The 18,396-nt window shown below is 32.5% G+C and overlaps 1 protein-coding gene and 1 long non-coding RNA gene across 2 annotated transcripts; both read left to right on the top strand.

Moving 5' to 3' along the window:
- Window positions 1–234: 234 nt before the first annotated feature.
- Window positions 235–1,358, top strand: LOC18110360 (GDSL esterase/lipase At1g29670). Its single transcript, XM_024589564.2, has 3 exons — window positions 235–473; window positions 615–867; window positions 966–1,358. Exons 1-3 carry the CDS (start codon window positions 246–248, stop codon window positions 1,226–1,228), a joined length of 744 nt encoding a protein of 247 aa, XP_024445332.2. The 5' UTR covers window positions 235–245; the 3' UTR covers window positions 1,229–1,358.
- Window positions 1,359–17,170: 15,812 nt separating this feature from the next.
- Window positions 17,171–17,987, top strand: LOC112324935 (uncharacterized). Its single transcript, XR_002978903.2, has 3 exons — window positions 17,171–17,487; window positions 17,579–17,664; window positions 17,778–17,987. It is a non-coding gene; the product is annotated as an uncharacterized LOC112324935 (long non-coding RNA).
- The last annotated feature ends 409 nt before the right edge of the window (window positions 17,988–18,396 follow it).

Raw genomic sequence — 18,396 nt, 5'->3', positions numbered from 1 at the left:
TTAGGTTTCGACAGTTACATTTCGGACTTTGGTGTCGGAGGTTGCACTAATTTTCTAGATGGTGTAAATTATGGATCTAATGGAGCTGGCATCCTTGATTCTACTGGCTCTCTTGTGGTGATTACTGATCATATGCCTCTCATAACTAAAACCTTGTATTATTCCGTATGATTTTTTCGTCATCTTGTATGCTTTGGCAACGCTAACTATTCATATAACTCTTTTGTGTATGTGAACTATTTACCATGAATATTCAGTTATACAATCACAATATCACGGTTTCACGAATTGCCAAGATCTTGGGAAGCGAGGAAGTTGCTAGGAAGTACTTAAGCCAATGCATCTATGTGTCTGATATGGGTCATAACGACTACCTCAACAATTATTTCTTGGATGGCTACGATAGCAGCTTGAAATATACTCCTGAAGAATATGCTCAACTTCTCATTGAAACTTATGAAACTCAGCTGGAGGTTAGCCCTACATAATGTCTCTTGTAAAACAACAATTAATGTTTGACGTGATTGGAAACTAACAAAGACCTTAATGGAAACTTATGAAACTCAGCTGGAGATTAGCCCCACTTCATTCCGTTTTTTTTTCCTTGCTGCCAGAAAATGTATTGCTCAGGAGCAAGAAAGATAGCTGTGCTCGGACTTATTCGGGTAGGATGTATGCCGTCCAACATACAAAAAAATCCCAATGAACTAGATGCATCTTCATGTGCATACAAGCTCAATGACGATGTTCAAATTTTCAACCACAAGCTTCAAGAACTGCTCAGAAAACTTAATAAGAGGCATACTGATGCTGTGTTTACCTACATAAACTCTTACGAAATTGATTCTGATGATCAGACAAATACAGGTACGAATCCCCTCCCTCCCTTGCTCTCTTTCTCTCACGGTTGAAGGCGACATTTTTGTTACGCCTCTGATGCCCATGTTATTTTTTCTTGGTTGCAGGTTTTACACAAACCCGTAAGAGCTGTTGCGATGTAGAATCTGGTTCAGTCCCATGTAAATCTCTCTCCTTCCCATGTAGCAACAGGAGTGACTATGTGTACTGGGATGGAGCCCATTTTACTGAAGCTAAAGCTTGGGCCTTTGGAAAAAGAGCATATAAACGTCAGTCACCAAAGGACGCTTATCCATATGATATCAGCGAACTAGTTAAGCTGAAGCTTGATGATTCTGATGCTTACGATATCAATCATGCCCAGCTCTGATGGAGAAGACGATTGTCTAATAAGCAGTCAGAGAATAAGATATTGTGACTGTAAGAACAATTGAAAGACATATTTTATGTCTTTTCATAGCCTTTCACAATATAATTCCAATAAAATTTGCATTTACGCATTCCGAAAGTTGTTATGATTTTAATTAATGAATTCATAATGATGCCTGCTAGAAGGGAATTCGCCTCAAGAAGACAATAACAATTACTTAATTCCTTAATCATGTGGATATCATACGTAAAATCCATTCATAGAGAGATTTATTCTTAATGTATGGAAGTCTATTCGGAGATACTCTTGCCATTGAAATCAAAAGAAGGATACATATGAAAGTACATAAACCAAAAGAACTTTACTTTTATATTTATATCTGCGAAGTCCCATATGTAAACATGGTAGGCTTGTCTTTCTTTGACTCACTTCGGCTTTTTCCCTCTCTACATTACCAATTAAGGTCTCAACAAATTTCTAAACTGATTGCGTGTTGCATGACTTGATTATATTGGGAGTGGGACAAGAGGATTTCAATCCTAACATACATACCCAAATGTATAGATTAAAACTTCTTTCTTTTCATACTTAATATTTAGTTTAGAATTCTTTTAGCTTTATTTATGATGTTTTTATATTATATAAGCAACCAAAGAGTTGTAATATTCAGTATTAATTATAGATATATTGAGTAATAAAAATAAAAATTAAGGTTCTTATGATTAAGATTTTTTGTCAATAAAAATTAAAATTAAAATCTTATAATATTTGATTCCAATATCGTCTACTAATCGAACGATTGTGCTAGAAATGTCTTTTGATTGCAAGAACTTTGACTTCATTTGAATAAATATGAGAAGTGAGTACTGGTGTTGTATCTCAAAACTCCATCAATCCCTGAACTATTAGTTTTTCAAATGAATAACCTTTCCATTTCTTAACTAAGTTCTCTTCAAACCATATTTATTAAACCTGTCTCATGGATTGACTTAATTAAGAGGATAGATTTCAAGTTACATGGGTTGATCTGGTCAATTGAGAAAAAAATTTAAAAAACATTTTGAGGTTTTAATATCCCACATAAAAAAAATTAAAATATATTTTATGTGAATATAAGTTATATATAGCTATTCCATGTGGAAAAGTTAAGAAACACTTCATGTATATGTAGTCTATATATATAGCTATTCCATAAAAAAATAATTAATAACTGATATATATATATATATCTATCTAAATTTTTCCATGTGAATGTAGACTATAAATATAATTAATTATCCCACATGAAAAATAAAAAAGTTAAGAAATATTTCATGGGAATGTATGCTGTAAAAAAATATATGAGGCTAACTATTCACAAATTAATTTTATATTTTTTAGGTTTATTAAAAAAAGAGGTCAGGTCTCACTTTGGTTATGTCGGGTCACCCGGGTTTCAAGTTGAGTCGGTAGGTTATCTAGGTTTGACCATGTTAATTGCAAGCATGAGTTTTGACCATTTGAAACCTAGCCAAGGCCCCGAGTCGTCCAGGTCTAGAGTTAACCTACCGGGTCGGGCTGAGTTTTATATTTATACTCCAAACCAATGAAGTTGGATTCATAAATGAATTAAAATTTATTTATTTATTTATTTATTACGAAAGTAAAGATGTATTGAAGATGTACAATAACCAGTAAGATGGTGGCTAGGACTGCAAATAGAAAAGATAATTTATGATTAGTTTATATAATCAGAATTTGGACCAGTTAAGGCTTTATTACTAATATAAATCAAGTATGACATTCTTTAAAATTCTATAAAAGAATCCATGACAATATAAAATGATATATGAAATTTACTGCCAACTAAGGTTATATTTTGTCAAATCAAAGAAAGTAAAAAACTTATAAAATAAAAATAAAATAAAATTAATGTATCCTTATATGATGACTATTTTTTTAATCTCTTGCTCTGTATTTGTTGTTTATGTAATCAAAATCAGTTATGATTTGCCATTTGAAGTACCTTTATGAACTCAATCTTCAATCTGTTTTTACAAACATAATGGATTGTTATTCTTTCTGTAAAAGGATATCTTTGTGTTTTTTTTTTTTATGTATAAAGTGCCTTTGTTATTTACTTTTGTTTTGGTATAATTGATTTATGTTTTGTAAAAAATATATAAAAATAAATAAATAATACAATTATACGGAGGGAAAGAGATGGTATAAGAATGACTGGTAGTTATATATGGTTGGTCGTGGAATGGACTGTCTTGTAATCGGTTGTTCAAATTTTTTTTTCAACTCTAAATCTCAACATATAAAACTATATATATAATGTAACTTGTGAGGATAAAATTATAATTAAAAAAAATTGATGATAAAAAAAAAATTACACTGTTCATATAAACAATGTAATGAATAATGCATATCCAAGATGTTTTAGTATATGGGGTAAAGTCCAACTATGTTTTGACTTCCATTGAATAACTGATAAAACTTATGAGAATACGTGTCCGCCCTATAATATGAAATTTAAAATTAAATTAATAAAAAAAAACAAAAAGGAAAGAAATGAAAATATAGCTTAACCCACTGAAGATGTACATATACTTAAATATGCTCTAAAAATGTGATAGTTAAGAATGCAATATTTGTATTAGATGAAAAATAAAAATATGCTCACTAGGAATGCAAACCAATATTTTGCTATTATATATACCATTAACACTTAAACAATATCTAAATTAATTAGTTGTGGATCCGTCTATGTCATCAGGTTTTTTTTTTAATAATTTTTAGATACTAAAACTATATTTTTTTAAAAGAAAAAAAAGAAACTTTTGTAATTTGGATTATAGATCTAACTGCATCAAATAAGTTATTTTTATTTTAATGAGACAATAAAAAATAGATAATGATAATAAATGGATCAAATTAAAAAAATATGACCACAAAAAACCCGAGAAATTTTTCTTTTAAAAAAGGGATATCGAATATGAGATTATGAGAGCTTATAAACCTTTTTTTTTATAACAAACAAAGAAAAAAAGGTTGATGGGAAAAATTAAAAATAAAAAAATTTAAATGAAAAAAAAAAAAGTAAAATGGAATTAACATGATAAACGTAAGATCCAAGTCCTAAACCCCATTAGATTTTAGAATTGTTTTTTTAAAAAACAATTTAAAGGATACTTTTCATCTAAACACGTAATTTTCTTTTTTCCAAAAAACAATAAGGATGGTGTGTGGACTTGAAATAATAATAAAAAACTCTATTTTTGTATTTTTTAAAAAAAGTTTGATAACAAAAAGAGGGTTTTATATCTCAAGTGAAATAAGAGAAAAAACTTAGAAAAGAAAAAGAAAAAAATGAAAAAATTAGTTTTTTTTTTAATTTTAAGGGGTTGAAAGCACATCAAATTTTTAAAAAATAAAATAAAATAGGCCATACACTAAATTAAATAATATTCTAATTAGAAAACACCATAAAAAATACAAAAGAATTGTTTAAATTTTACTAAAAAAGCTAACAAAAAATCAACAGAAAAATAAAATCGATAGATGAAATCGGAAAGAAAAAAAATAAAAAAAGGACAAAACAAAACCAATGAACCAAAAAAAAAAAGAGGCACGAGCATACGAGAACCTAAACACGCTAGCGTTGGCTGACTTAATTTTATTTTTCAAAAAGAACAAAAGAATAAAATTAAAGGAGGTGCATTTTTTTTTGTAAGCATGAAAATTAAATTACATAAAAATAAAATTAAAATAATTTCAAAGCCCCAAACCAATTCTAGTTAGCATGGTAAACTTGCGATGTCAAGGGATGAATCGAATAGAAAAAAAAACTTAAAATAAAAAAGGAGTAATTAAAAGAATGAGAGCTATAATTTAAAATAAATAGAAAATAAGAGGACACCTTTGAATTTTGCCAATGGATTAGACTGGAAAGAAAAATGCAAAAAATAATAAAGATTTAAAACAAATAAAGAGCATGATAACTATAATTGAAATACAAAACAAATAGAAGGACTCCTTTTAAATATGGTTGGGTCAGTGCGAATCTCCAGAATATGAGAAAGAAAAGAGAGGGGGAAAGAAAAAGTCACATAACCGCCTAACTGCTGCGAACCACCATGGATGTGTCACCTCATTAGAAACTCCTCCACTTGGTAGTTCTACGTCACGGTGGTCAATCATTTTTGGCTAACAGAGGAGGACACACACGCCATTTGAACGCGACTATCCTCCCTCACATACACTAGTGCGTAATTTTCAAGTGATAGCTTTTTTTAAATTATTTTTAATACACAAAAAAGACCAAACTCACCATCATTTACATTGGTCATTACAAAAAAAAAAATACAAGGTAAAAAGTCCAACGAGTCCCTCGATGATAGTTTTAAAAATTTTGGTTCAAAGGGTAGTGGAGTAATTTATTGTGCATGGTAATTGGAAATGATTAAAAAAAAAAAACCTCTTCCATATAAGTTATTTTTTATTTGACTTTAAGGGTAATACAATCATTTAATTGTTTATTTTTAAAATGTAAAGACCAATATGTCCCTATATAAATAAATAATGACCACTGAGTCCTTATAAAATGACCATCTTACCCCAATAACAAGTTCAACATATTTTATTCGGAAGAAAAAAATGATAAAAACATTATTCTAGTAAATAATGTTTTCACTCATATGTTGTTTTTCGGTCTTAGTTTTGGTTAATTAATTATAAGATATTTATTTGTTTTAGTATAAACATTCGTATTAACATGTATTAAAAAATAATATATTCAAATACATAAAATAATAAATTTAACTTTATAAAATTATAACTATCAAATGAAATAGTATATTAAATTATTTTAGTACTAGATTAAATTCTCCAAGTTTAAATCCTATCAAATACATGTACATCAATTTCCATAAACATTTTTATTATTATTAATAAAGTTAAATATTAGCTAGTCAATTTAATATAGAAAATATATGTATCTAAAAAAAGAAAATTGATTTTTTGGCATATTTCATTTTGAAAAACTTTATGGTAGTCAAGTTGTAACAAATGACATTCTATTAATTAATCAATGAATTTTTTTTAAGAAAGAAATGGATACAAGTGAGAGAGTATAAAATTCACAACTCACCAAAAATAATAAGAATATCTTCAACTAGTATTTCTTTCTCCTACATGTATCTATTTATTTCTATAAAGTGGATCACAATAAATAACTAATATTATATCACTAATTACAACTTGTTCACCATAAAATTTCTCATTCAATTCCTCTCAGTTTAGAAGGAAATAGCAGTAAACAAATACTTGGCAAAATTCTTAAAATATTTATGTTATTATTAATAAAATTAAACAGAAAATATATGTATCTAATTAAGAAAAATATATTTAATTCCGGAAAATTTTGAAAGGAAATGGTATTAAAAAACAAAAACTCGGCATTTCAAATTCCTCCCCCTGAAAATCTTTAAAATATCTATAGCAAAGCCCTCTAATCAAATTAACTTGGAATGTTTTTCAGTAAATACTCCATTAATATTACCATCAACAAATTACTTGTAAACAATTAGCTAAAAAAAATTGTTTCCAATATCAACATTCAAAAACAAAAAAAAGAATTAAATTCTATATCCAAAAAATATATTTTTGAATCAAGTATTTTATATACAATGTATTCCAAACATATAAACATGTCCATACTTTTTAGTCAAATATTTCTGAGATGTATTTTCTTTTTTTAAAAAAAAAAACTAACCCAAAAATTATACATCAAAATATTTTAACAACTAACAAACCACTATCCAACCTCACATACAAACCATAAATCCTTTTTTTGGATTGGTTAGCTGAGAGCCAGTGGTCATTAAATACACACCCCACTTGCCATCTCCTTGCCCGGTTTCTGGTGTGGTTAATTTTTGTGTTTCTTGCAGGGGCTTGGAGTTGTTTTCATCTTGGATTGGTTTTCTTAATTCGATATCACGAAAAAATAATAACATAGAGGAAGTTTTACAACATTTCATAGTTTGGTTCATAGTTATTAAACCCGGCCCGGGGGTTGACCCGACAAGGGGCCGGGTCCCGGGTTTCATGGGTCAACTCGGGTCGACCCGGATCAACCTGAAAATTTTTTTAAAAATAAAGTTTTAATATTTCATATGAAAAAATCCATGTAAATATAGGTTATACATATTGTAAACAATGAAGTTTAAAAGAATATTTTAAAAAGTTTTTTATCCCACATTAAAAAGATATTATGTTAAACTTTTAAGTTGAAATATTTAAACCAAAAAAGTTTTTTATCCCACATTGAAAAAACATAACTTTTTTCTTGGGAACATAGAGTATATATACTAATAGGTTTCAAATTCCATATTGAAAAAACATAACTTCTTTCATGAGAGCATAGAGTATATATACGAAAGGGCTTCAAATCTCACATTGAGAAGATACTATGTTATCCTTTTAAGTTGAAGTATTTAAACTAAAAGGTTTTTTTATCCCACATTGAAAAAACATGAATTTTTTTCTTGGGAACATAGAGTTTATATACTAAAGGGCTTCAAATCCCACATTGAAAAGATACCATGTTATCCTTTTAAGTTGAAGTATTTAAACCAAAAGATTTTTTATCCCACATTGAAAAAATATGATTTTTTTCTTAGAAACATAGAATATATATACTAATGGGTTTCAAATCTCACATTGAAAAAACATCATTTTTTTCATGGGAGCATAAAGTATATATACGAAAGGGCTTCAAATCCCACATTGAAAAGATAATATGTTATCCTTTTAAGTTGAAATATTTAAACTAAAAGGTTTTTTATCCCACATTGAAGAAACATGATTTTTTTCTTGGGAACATAGAGTATATATACAAAAAGGGCTTCAAATCTCACGTTGAAAAGATACTATGTTATCTTTTTAAGTTGAAGTATTTAAACTAAAAGGTTTTTTTATCCCACATTGAAAAAATATGACTTTTTTCTTGGAAACATAGAGTATATATACTAATGGGTTTCAAATCTCACATTTGAAAAAAAAAAAACAAAAAAACCGGGTCTCGTCCGGGTTTGGCCGAGTCGCCCGGGTTTGGCCGGGCTGTTGCCACAGCCGGTCTTTTATTAAACCTGGACCGGTCCAACCACCGGGTCGACCCGTCGGGCCAGGCCGAGTTTAATAACACTAGTTTGGTTAACTATTTTATGTCTTCCTTTGACAAAAAAAAAAAAAATACAATCTTAAAAAATAAATAAACATAGCCACGTGCATAATATTTTAGATTTTAATAAAAACTATCCTTCGTAGTTTGTATTTTCCTTTAACTATCCAGAAATGGAAAACTACAAGACAAATGGGATAAGAAATCAAGTAGTGACAAAAGAGATAAAGAAGAGCAATGAAGCAGTGACAAACCATTTCTTTTTACATGTTTTCTAATTGTTTTTTTTTTTTTCCTTTGTGTGGACATGAGGCAAAATTCATACAAGATATTGTGAAAATTAACGTTCTGGAAAAGCTGAACCGCACAATGCTGCATGTAAGTGCCAAGATTGGATACAAGACAGGCCTGAAGATGTTAAAATAGCAAGTAAGTGCCAAGATTGTTGGAGCTTTCTAAAAATATGTGGCCGTCAATTCGTTTCCACGTCATAATTGTGGGCACCGGCGCCTTATCGCGCTATATGTGATTGATAAACGCCACTTATAATTATGCGTATACAGCCAATGAATAAAATTTCTTTTAAAAAATTAAAAAAAAATATTACATTCCATAGCCCTTTTTCCTTAATAAAAACATCAATAATTTTTTTAATAGAAATTAGATTTTAGCAACTAATAAATTTGAACTTTAGTTGGACTGCTTTATTTACAACTCATGCCAAATATCAATTGCAAATTGAATGCTGAATCTCTCCCAAAGAAATTGTGAAACCATCATCCAAAATATAAGATACAATAATTTTTTTTAATCATTAATTTGAGAAACATTTTCCACCTAATTAAATAGTACACCTAATTTTCCACTCGAACATTTTCAATTTGTTGTTATTAATCCAAAGGTCCTCTCTACCGTCAATGGAACCAAAGTAAATGGAACAAAAGTTAATGGAACATTATTATTAATTCATTTACAAACTCTTCACGAAAAAACTAGGTGGTACTCGGAACACTGAAATGTTGGGTCAGTGCCTGCACTTTCATTAGCTTGGTTTCACTAATCTGTAGAGACCTCAGCTACTTCAGAAAAGCCACCCATCTTTTACATCATAAGCCTTGGTAAAATTACTGCCATCTGAAAACTCATAGTAGTTATCGTCATCACACATGAAATCAATGCCAGAACTAGTAAGCTATTTGTCTTTAAATCTATACCGTTGGAAAAAAATAAAAAAAATACCACTTTTATAATTAGGTTTTAAACATATTATTGACATCTAAACTAATTCGTTTTTAAAAAATTACTTTCTTGTTTCTATAAATTTCTTGTGACAATTATTTAAGATAAAAAAAATGAAAGAAGTTAAGCATTTAATTTCAAATTTTATGTATTTAGTATTATTGGCATACTATTTTTAAAAAATGATATGATTTTAGAGGTGCATTTATAGAAAATCGAAACATTTACAAGAATAATTTAAATTAAGATATAAGAAAAAAGAAGGGTTAAAAAGATGCATTAAATAGTGATATAGCAACAATTGAAAAATATGTGGGGTACAATAATGATTAAATATTAAAAAAATTTGTTATTTAACCCTCTCTCATCAAAATTCTCAAGACATATTCATGAAATTCTGCACACAAAAATCGACGACCCTTCATGTGGGCGTCAAATCCTTTTCGCGTTATAAATGATTGATAAGTTCGTTCCAAGAGATTTTAGCATGGTGTGTTTCATGTGGGCCCCGACGCCTTATAAATGATTGATAAACGCCACTTATAATTATGCGCCTACAGCCAATGAATAAAATTTCTCTTAAGGAATAATAATAAAAATATCAAATTCCATGGCCCTTTCTCCTTTGTATTGATCGCTTTATATTTTATATTTTTTTTTTCGAATTATGATTTTGGTTGTGATCGTAGTGTAGCAAGACGTCGACGTCGTAGCTCTAATATAAGGATAATACACAATTAAACGTGATGACGTTACAAGTTACAAAGAATTACAGGAAATATTCTAGGATCAATTATTTCTAGAAATTCTTGTACATTATTCACAGTGTGATCTACAATCTTCCTTTTAATTAAGACTGCATTGACTTTTCTTTAATGGATCTCTTCAGGGGGTGTGAATCTCTTCCTGAATAAATATCTACATAAAGTCCCCTAGAAGTGTGGATGGGGAACCCTCCGAAGATCAAGTCAGTATTAGGAATATTTGTGTAAAAAACAACATTAATAAAGATATTAATGAGCTTTTATGAAGACTGAGAAGAGGAAGGGGAAGAATATGTAGAATTAAAGAAGAAGAAGCAGAGAAGGTGTTTTTGTCCCAGAGTATAAGGTTTTCGAACCCTTTTCTGCATATTCCTGCCCTCTTTTATATTACCTGACTTATCTTGTTTCATGCAATATAGGAGGGGTAGAAAAGTAATCCCGTATGAGTAAGATAATATTATCTTATTGCTCGTACCATCACATCTAATTAATATAAGCATGGATTGCTTGTTCGTATTTAATAGGATTATGATGGACATCATAATTATTAACCCAGACTCAGGGTATGGGAGGTTCAGTGTAGAATGACCCTTCAGTCGTGCACTCAACCTGAGGGACTTTGGGTTCAACTTACAGCCGGAGCCCAAGAGGAGTTGGGTTCAGCTTGTGACTGCACCCAAGAATGGTTAGGGATGTCCGTGCCACAGCCCAACGTGGAGTTGGGCGTGGTCGCGTCCTTAACCTAACATGGGTTTGGGCGCGGACACGTCTAGGCTCAACATGGAATTAGGCGTGGGTGCGTCCCTTGCCCCACGTGGGGTTGGGCGAGGACGTGTCCATGCCCAACATGGAGTGGGGTGCAGGCGCGTCCCTAGCCCAACATGGAGTGGGGTGCAGGCGCAGACGCATCCAGGCCCAACATAAAGTTAGGCGCAAGCGCGTCCCTGGCCTAACATGAGGTTGGGTGCGGACATGCCTTTACCCAACTTAGAGTTGGACGTAGAGAAAGACATAATATCATTTTGGGTAGTGACTTTTGTGTTTTGGCTTTTAAATGGGGTTGGTTTATAGAAATAATGACCCATCAGTAGCCCCCTAAGTCTGCTCATTTTTGGAGAAATGGGGAGACTTAAGGCTAAAGAGATTTTTTACTAACCTTAGTTGAGTCGTAATCCTGATTAAGATGTCCTTTATACTCCCTCTTTTCACAGCATTACTAGTAGGGATTGTGTTCTCGGAGAGTTTGTTGTTTGAATCTTCAAGATGTATTCCCAGTCTTTTTTTTTTAGAAGCATTGGACAATCACTACTGCCCTGGAGAACTAGGTCGTAGACACCATAGGGTGTATAACCCTGTTTGGACCAGTAGGAGGTGCTGTTGTAGGAGAGCTGGTTTTAGCATTACTAGCAGGGATTGTGTTCTCGGAGAGTTTGTTGTTTGAATCTTTAAGATGTATTCCCAGTCCTTTTTTTTTAGAAGCATTGGACAATCACTACTACCCTGGAGAACTGGGTCGTAGACACCACGGGGTGTATAACCCTGTTTGGACTAGTAGGAGGTGCTGTTGTAGGAGAGCTGGTTTTAGCACTACTTGATGTCATAGAAGTTGGTACCTATACTATCCAGGAGAGATGTAAATTCTATACCGCACATAGGGTGTGTAACCTGGAGTGGATAGATGGTGTAAGACTGATAAGGTCGTCCCAACACTCTTAAATGTCATAGAGACTAGTCTCATGTTGTCTAGGAGAGATATGTAGCTCATTTGGACAGACATGATGGACCTGATAAGGCCACTCCAATGCGTTTACTTCTAACTAAAATGGCTAGACAAAAGGAATTGAGGGGGCGTTAAAAGCCATCCTGAAGAGTGAAGCATTGATCCCTTACTACTACCTCAGAAAAGTGGGTCCCAGACGCCACATGGGTGTGTAACCCCGATTGGTGACAGTAGAGGTTGATGCTTACTTAGGACTTCACTACTGTCCTAGAGAAGTGGGTCCTGAATGCCACAGGGGTGTGTAACCCTGATTGGATTGGTAAGAAGTATTCCTAAAAAAGGAACGTAAAAATTAAGTGAAAACATAAGTGATAAAAATATGCATTAGATATTTATGTATTCAACAAGGATATAACTTAAAGTGGTCTGAGTGCCACGCATGAGGAAGATCAGAGCCTTGTAGGTCTTGTAGGTGATCGACCAGTAGGGTCTTCTTGCCCTTTAGAGAGGTGTTTGCACATTTTCTTGAGGCTTCCTAGTTCCCCCTCACTGCAGTTACCCCTTTAACTGTTGGGAACTTAATGGTCAAATACTTGGTGCTGACCACTGCACTGATATGATAGAGCAATGGCCTCCCGATGATGGCATTGTATGGGAGATGGATGTTAATGACTGTCACACCTGGACATCGCGGCGATCAATTAAAAAATTTTCACGAGATTGGAAAACAAAGAAATATCTGGCATCCTGTTCTTTTAGAGGAAAAGGTCTTGTTCAAGGAGTCGCCACCTAGTATTATGATCACTAGGAACCCTAACTGGTCAACAGAGATTCTATGGTACGGGACTGGTTACGCGAAAGGGAAGATATTATCACCCCTTAAGCGTCCTACCTGAGGCAAGCTGCATTGTTAGTTTTATCTTAAATTGCTAAAGGTTTGTTTGTGTTCCATTCTTATGGTCATCCTATAATATTCCCAACTCTGGTGTCAGTGAATATTCACCTATGAATATTTCTAACTCTGATGTTGGTAAATATTGTGCAACCAACAAAGTATGGTATTCCTGACTTTTGCGCCAGTGAATAAATCCGTAAAATTTATATTACAAGAAAAAGAAACTATTATATATATATATATATATATATATATATATATATATATTTTTGTTGTTTTTTTTTTTGTGTTCCGGTAAAAAAAAAAGAAAAAAAAAGCATTGTTGCATGTATGCGTGAGTAATTCACGCATGCATGTAACAGTAACAAACTAATTAATCTAGCAAAACAGAAAGAAGAAGAAGTTACCTGGTTGCTGTAAGTCGAGGGCGATGGTGATCTAGGCGTGAGGCTACTGGCCGGAAAGGAACTCTTTCCTTTGTTTCTTCTCATCTTGTGCCACCGCTACTCTCCTTTGTGTTTTTCTATACTTTTCCTCTCTCTACTAAGAAGAGAAGGTTGTTGCTGCTAAGGCTGGTGCATGCTCACGGTGCACAGTGTTGGCTGCTGGATATTGATGGAGCTAGAGGAGGTGCGCAGTATTGTTTGCTGGACTGCTGCTGGAGCTGGTAATGGTGCAGTGACAATAAGGGAGCTGCTATTTTTAGCCCGAATGATAAAGACTCCATCGTTCCCGTGACTGTAAGTAACCAAACCTTATTGTTGCTAGGGGTGTTCAAAAAAACCGATTAACCGAAAAAACCGAGAAAACCGATAAAAAATTAACCGAGAAAACCGAACCGAGATAGAAAACCGATTAAACCGATTTTAAAACCATAAAATCTTGCCGGTTCGGTTCGGTTTCGGTTTGACCACTTAAACCGGTGAACCGAACCGGTAGTATAAATACCACAGTAACTCAGTAAGCCTAACCCTAATTGTCTAATTGACATTCTGAAATCTGAACTGAAGCCGCCGTCCACACCAAAGAGCAAAGAGCTAAAGATGATTTGTCGTCTTCTCCCTTCTGCATCTGCCTTGCCCTTCACCTTCAATTTTCATCCTTCCTCTTCTCCCTTCTGCATCTGTCTTGCCCCCTGCATCTGTCTCTTCTCTAGCCCGAAGAAAACCTCTTGGCTTCTCTCTTCACTTGCAGCAGAACGACAGGGCTCCTCCATTGGTAAGTTTATCTTCGTGTGCTTAACTGCTTATAAGTTCAACTTTTTGTTTCAAACTTTGATGCTTCTCTGACCTCTGCTTCTCATTTGTTTATATTGTTAGATATAGAAGTTCCAAAAAACTGTATGATGATAATCTTAACTTCGTGAGGTTTCAGTTTCCTTCTGCATGTATTTTTCTATAATCTACGGGACTGGTAGTAGAACTGTGGGGACTGGGGAGTGATATTAGCTTCTGAGTGCTTATTTCCTGCCTTCTGCTGATGGTTTCTTTTTGGGATATACAAATTTAACTCTATTAAGTTGTTAACAGGTCATATTAATGCATATAGGTCCATTGGTATTGCCATTGATACAACTTGATGATATTGTTTCCATTTAAGATTATGTTTTTATCGAAAGTGCAAATTTATTAATTCATCACTTGAAATTGGGTTTTGTAGTTCAATTCTCTTAGTTGCAATTTGCAACATTGGTCCTCAGGTTGGTTCTTGTTAATTTTAAGATGAAGATGTCTTAATTTCAACAGACATTCACGGGTCCTCTCATGTTAATGTTGTCCAGTTGCCTGCAGGACTATGTTTCGTAGGTTCGGCGTTTTAACTTGTATTGGAGACATTTTTTATAATGTTTTGGATTGTTTTCTACCTTTTCTTTAATGATGATAAAGCAAATATAAGAAAAAAACATCCTTTCTTTTGAAGGATAAATTAGCATTATATTTGCATTTTCTTTATGAATGTTTTAGTTCCTGGCTGTTTTCCTCATTGTTTGATACTGGTTAATTGGTTATATAAATAAGATCAATAATTTTAATTTCCATTGTCTTGCAGAAGATATAAAGAAAGAAAGGAAGAAGCAGTGGAGCCTGAGGTTGATCCTGAACGAGATCAGAGGACAATATTTGCCTATCAGGTTAAATATAGACATGTTTGATAAATTCTACACACAATTTTAAAGAGACTAACAAATAGAACTAGTTTATTAATAGCTGCACAGGCAAATATACAAGGCATCTATCTCAATTAATTTTTTTAGATCACAAAACACACTTTCAGTTCATTAATAGCTGCACAGGCAAATAATGTTTTTTTCATTATTTTATAATCTGTTTTAATTTCAGATGGATAATCGGGAAGATCTTACACCAATTGAATCAAATCCTTCAAGTTCAGAACCCAATTCTTTTCCAGTTCCAGTTCTAGTTGCTACTTCTAGTACAAATAGCAACACTGAAAGTGAAGGTAATCCAGCTTCTAGATCTAATAAAAGAAAAACATCTCAGATTTGGGATCACTTTAAAAAATTAGATGGTAATGATAAGGCTCCTACGGCTGCATGTATGTATTGTGGAAAAGACTATGCATGCCATACTATACTTTATGGGACTAGTAACATGTGGAGTTATCTAGGTGTATGCAAAAAGTTTCCTTTTGTGATTGACCGAAAACAAAAAACTTTAGTCTTACAACCTAGGCCTATAATAAAAGGGGGTAATAGTGAAGAGGGAAATCTGGTGACTATTAAGGCGGTGGGTTATAGTTATGAAGAGTGTAGGAAAGCCCTAGGAAAAATGATTATACTTGATGAGCTACCTTTTAACTTTGTTGAAAACCAAGGATTTAAATCATTTTGTCGAGTAATGCAACCTAGATTTGATGTTCCTTCTCGTTTGACGATTTGGAGAGATTGTTTAAAAATTTATGTTGTTGAGAAGGAAAAATTAAAGAAAGCTCTTAAGGATCAACGTGTATGTTTAACAACCGATACTTGGACATCAATCCAAAATATTAATTATATGTGTTTGACTGCCCATTGGATTGATAAAGGTTGGAACTTGAATAAAAGAATTCTAAACTTTTGTCAAGTTTCTAATCATAAAGGTGAAACAATTGGCCAAGCAATTGAGAGTTGTTTGTTGGAATGGGGAATTGATAACATTTTAACAGTTACAGTTGACAATGCAAGTTCAAATAATTTGACAATAAAATATTTGAAGAGAGTAACAAGTAATTGGACAACTAATATATTGTCAAATGACTTCATGCATGTTAGATGTTGTGCACATATTGTTAATCTTATTGTATGTGTGGGATTGAAAGATATTGATGATTCAGTTGTTAAGATTAGGAATGCAGTGAAGTTTGTTAGATCTTCTCCTTCTAGACAACTTGTTTTTAACCAATGTGCAGAGAGGTTGAAAATTGGGAGTAAAAAATCTGTTTGCTTGGATGTTGCAACTAAATGGAACTCTACATATATGATGCTAGATGCAGCTGATAAATTTGATGTGGTTTTTATGAGGTTAGAAGAAACCGATCCTAGGTATTTGAGTTACTTTGAGGTTGATTCAAAAGGAAAACAAAAAAACTTAGGTCCTCCTGCTTTAGAAGATTGGGAAAAGGCTAGATCTTTTGTCAAGTTCTTGAAACTATTTTACACGGTTACATTGAAATTTTCTGGCTCGTTGTATGTGACATCTAATTCTTTCTTTCATGAATTGATTTCCATGCATACAAGCATATCTCAACTTTGTAGAAGTGAAGATGTTTATGTAAGTAAAATGGCAAAGAATATGATGGCAAAGTATAAAAAATATTGGGGGGATCAAGATACACAAAACTTTTTGTTGTATGTGGCTGTTGTGTTAGATCCACGTTTCAAATTGAAGTATGTGAGATTTTGTTTTGGAAGATTGTATGATGTTGAAGAGGCTGAAAATTTTACAATTAAGGTTAAAGATACTTTGCTAAAGTTGTTTGAGCATTATATGAATGTTGATGAGAATGTTGAGGTTGTTCATGGTGTTGGAACTAGTATAAATGAAAATGTTAATGTTGATTTAATGGTGGTAAATGATGATATATTGGATGATTTAGCTTCTCAATTCAAAAAACATTTAGAGGAAGAAGGCGGTGTACAAAAAAAAAATGAGGTTGAGAGGTATTTAGGTGATGATTGTGAGGATCCTAATGATTTTAAATTAGATATTTTGGGTTGGTGGAGGTGTAATGTTACAAAATACAAGATTCTTTCTAAGGTGGCATAACACGTGTTAGCTATTCCGGTATCTACAGTTGTTTCTGAAGTAGCTTTCAGTACTGGTGGTCGTATTTTAGATCCATTTCGAAGCTCTTTATCTCCATCGACAGTGCAAGCACTGGTTTGTTGTCAGAATTGGTTGAGTTTAACATCAATTCCAATCAACATCAGCAACTACATGGATTATATTGAAAATTCTGAGATGATTGAGTCAGGTAATTTCTTTTACAAATTTAAATATAGTTATTTTATAATATCATTTATTTACATATGTTTAATCTAACTTTTTAATTTATGTTTTTGTAGAATTTGGTGAAAGTTTAAAAATCTCAACTGATTGTTTGTAAGCAGTATTGGTGGCTTGGTGCAATTTTGGAATATAATTGTTCTGGGTAATTAATTTACTTTACTTTGTTAATTCCCCTTAACATTTTGCATACTTAATTTAATTCTTTCAATAGTTGAACTCTAATATGTTGCTAATTTGCTAGTGTTTTTTTTATAGCATTATCCTTACTGGAATTTTTGGATGCCCATGCTTCTGTTGCTGGAATTTTTGGATGCTGGTGTTGCTGTGTTTTTTTCTTCAAACTATGCCGGATGTTTATGATAATTTATTGCTGGTTGCTAATGTATTCGCTTGTTAATGTTAACTTTTCTAGTGCGAACAAACTTTTAATTTGAGGTGTTAAAATTTGATCATGCATCTTGCATATTGAAATTGATTTATTGCATTGTATCTGTCAGATTGAATTCATGTCTAAATTCATGTGAAGAATTCAATGGTTTACATTCCTTGGATATATGATTTTCTCAGTATAGCTCACTGCCTGTAAGTGTAAACCATTTGAACAACTTCAGGCTTATAAACCAGGAAACAAGACATGAAAAATAAATTTATTTGTCATCAATCTTGGGATGCCCCTTGAATTTGAAGTTGTCTGCATATGCCTTAACCTGTAAGGCTGAAAGGAGAAGAAAAGTTCGGAGTGACCAGGAGAAGAAAGGCTTGCAGATGGCACTTCCACATTGCATGCATATTGAAAATTTGAAAGATAAGTGTTCAGTAGGGAATTCCTGTTTATGGAAGTCAACCAAGCTGTGAATTAATTCAGGTTTCTATA

The sequence above is a fragment of the Populus trichocarpa genome, chromosome 18 (assembly GCF_000002775.5).
Source record: "Populus trichocarpa isolate Nisqually-1 chromosome 18, P.trichocarpa_v4.1, whole genome shotgun sequence".
NCBI classification, from domain to species: Eukaryota; Viridiplantae; Streptophyta; class Magnoliopsida; order Malpighiales; family Salicaceae; genus Populus; species Populus trichocarpa.
This window is presented reverse-complemented; position numbering and strand designations above follow the sequence as displayed.

Bases quoted from the DNA above. Each gene is read 5' to 3' on its own strand.
- LOC18110360 (XM_024589564.2), top strand. From the start codon at position 246: ATGAATATTCAGTTATACAATCACAATATCACGGTTTCACGAATTGCC. The intron at 474-614 runs GTTAGCCCTACA...CCTTGCTGCCAG, and splicing joins CTTATGAAACTCAGCTGGAG to AAAATGTATTGCTCAGGAGC. The intron at 868-965 runs GTACGAATCCCC...TCTTGGTTGCAG, and splicing joins TGATGATCAGACAAATACAG to GTTTTACACAAACCCGTAAG.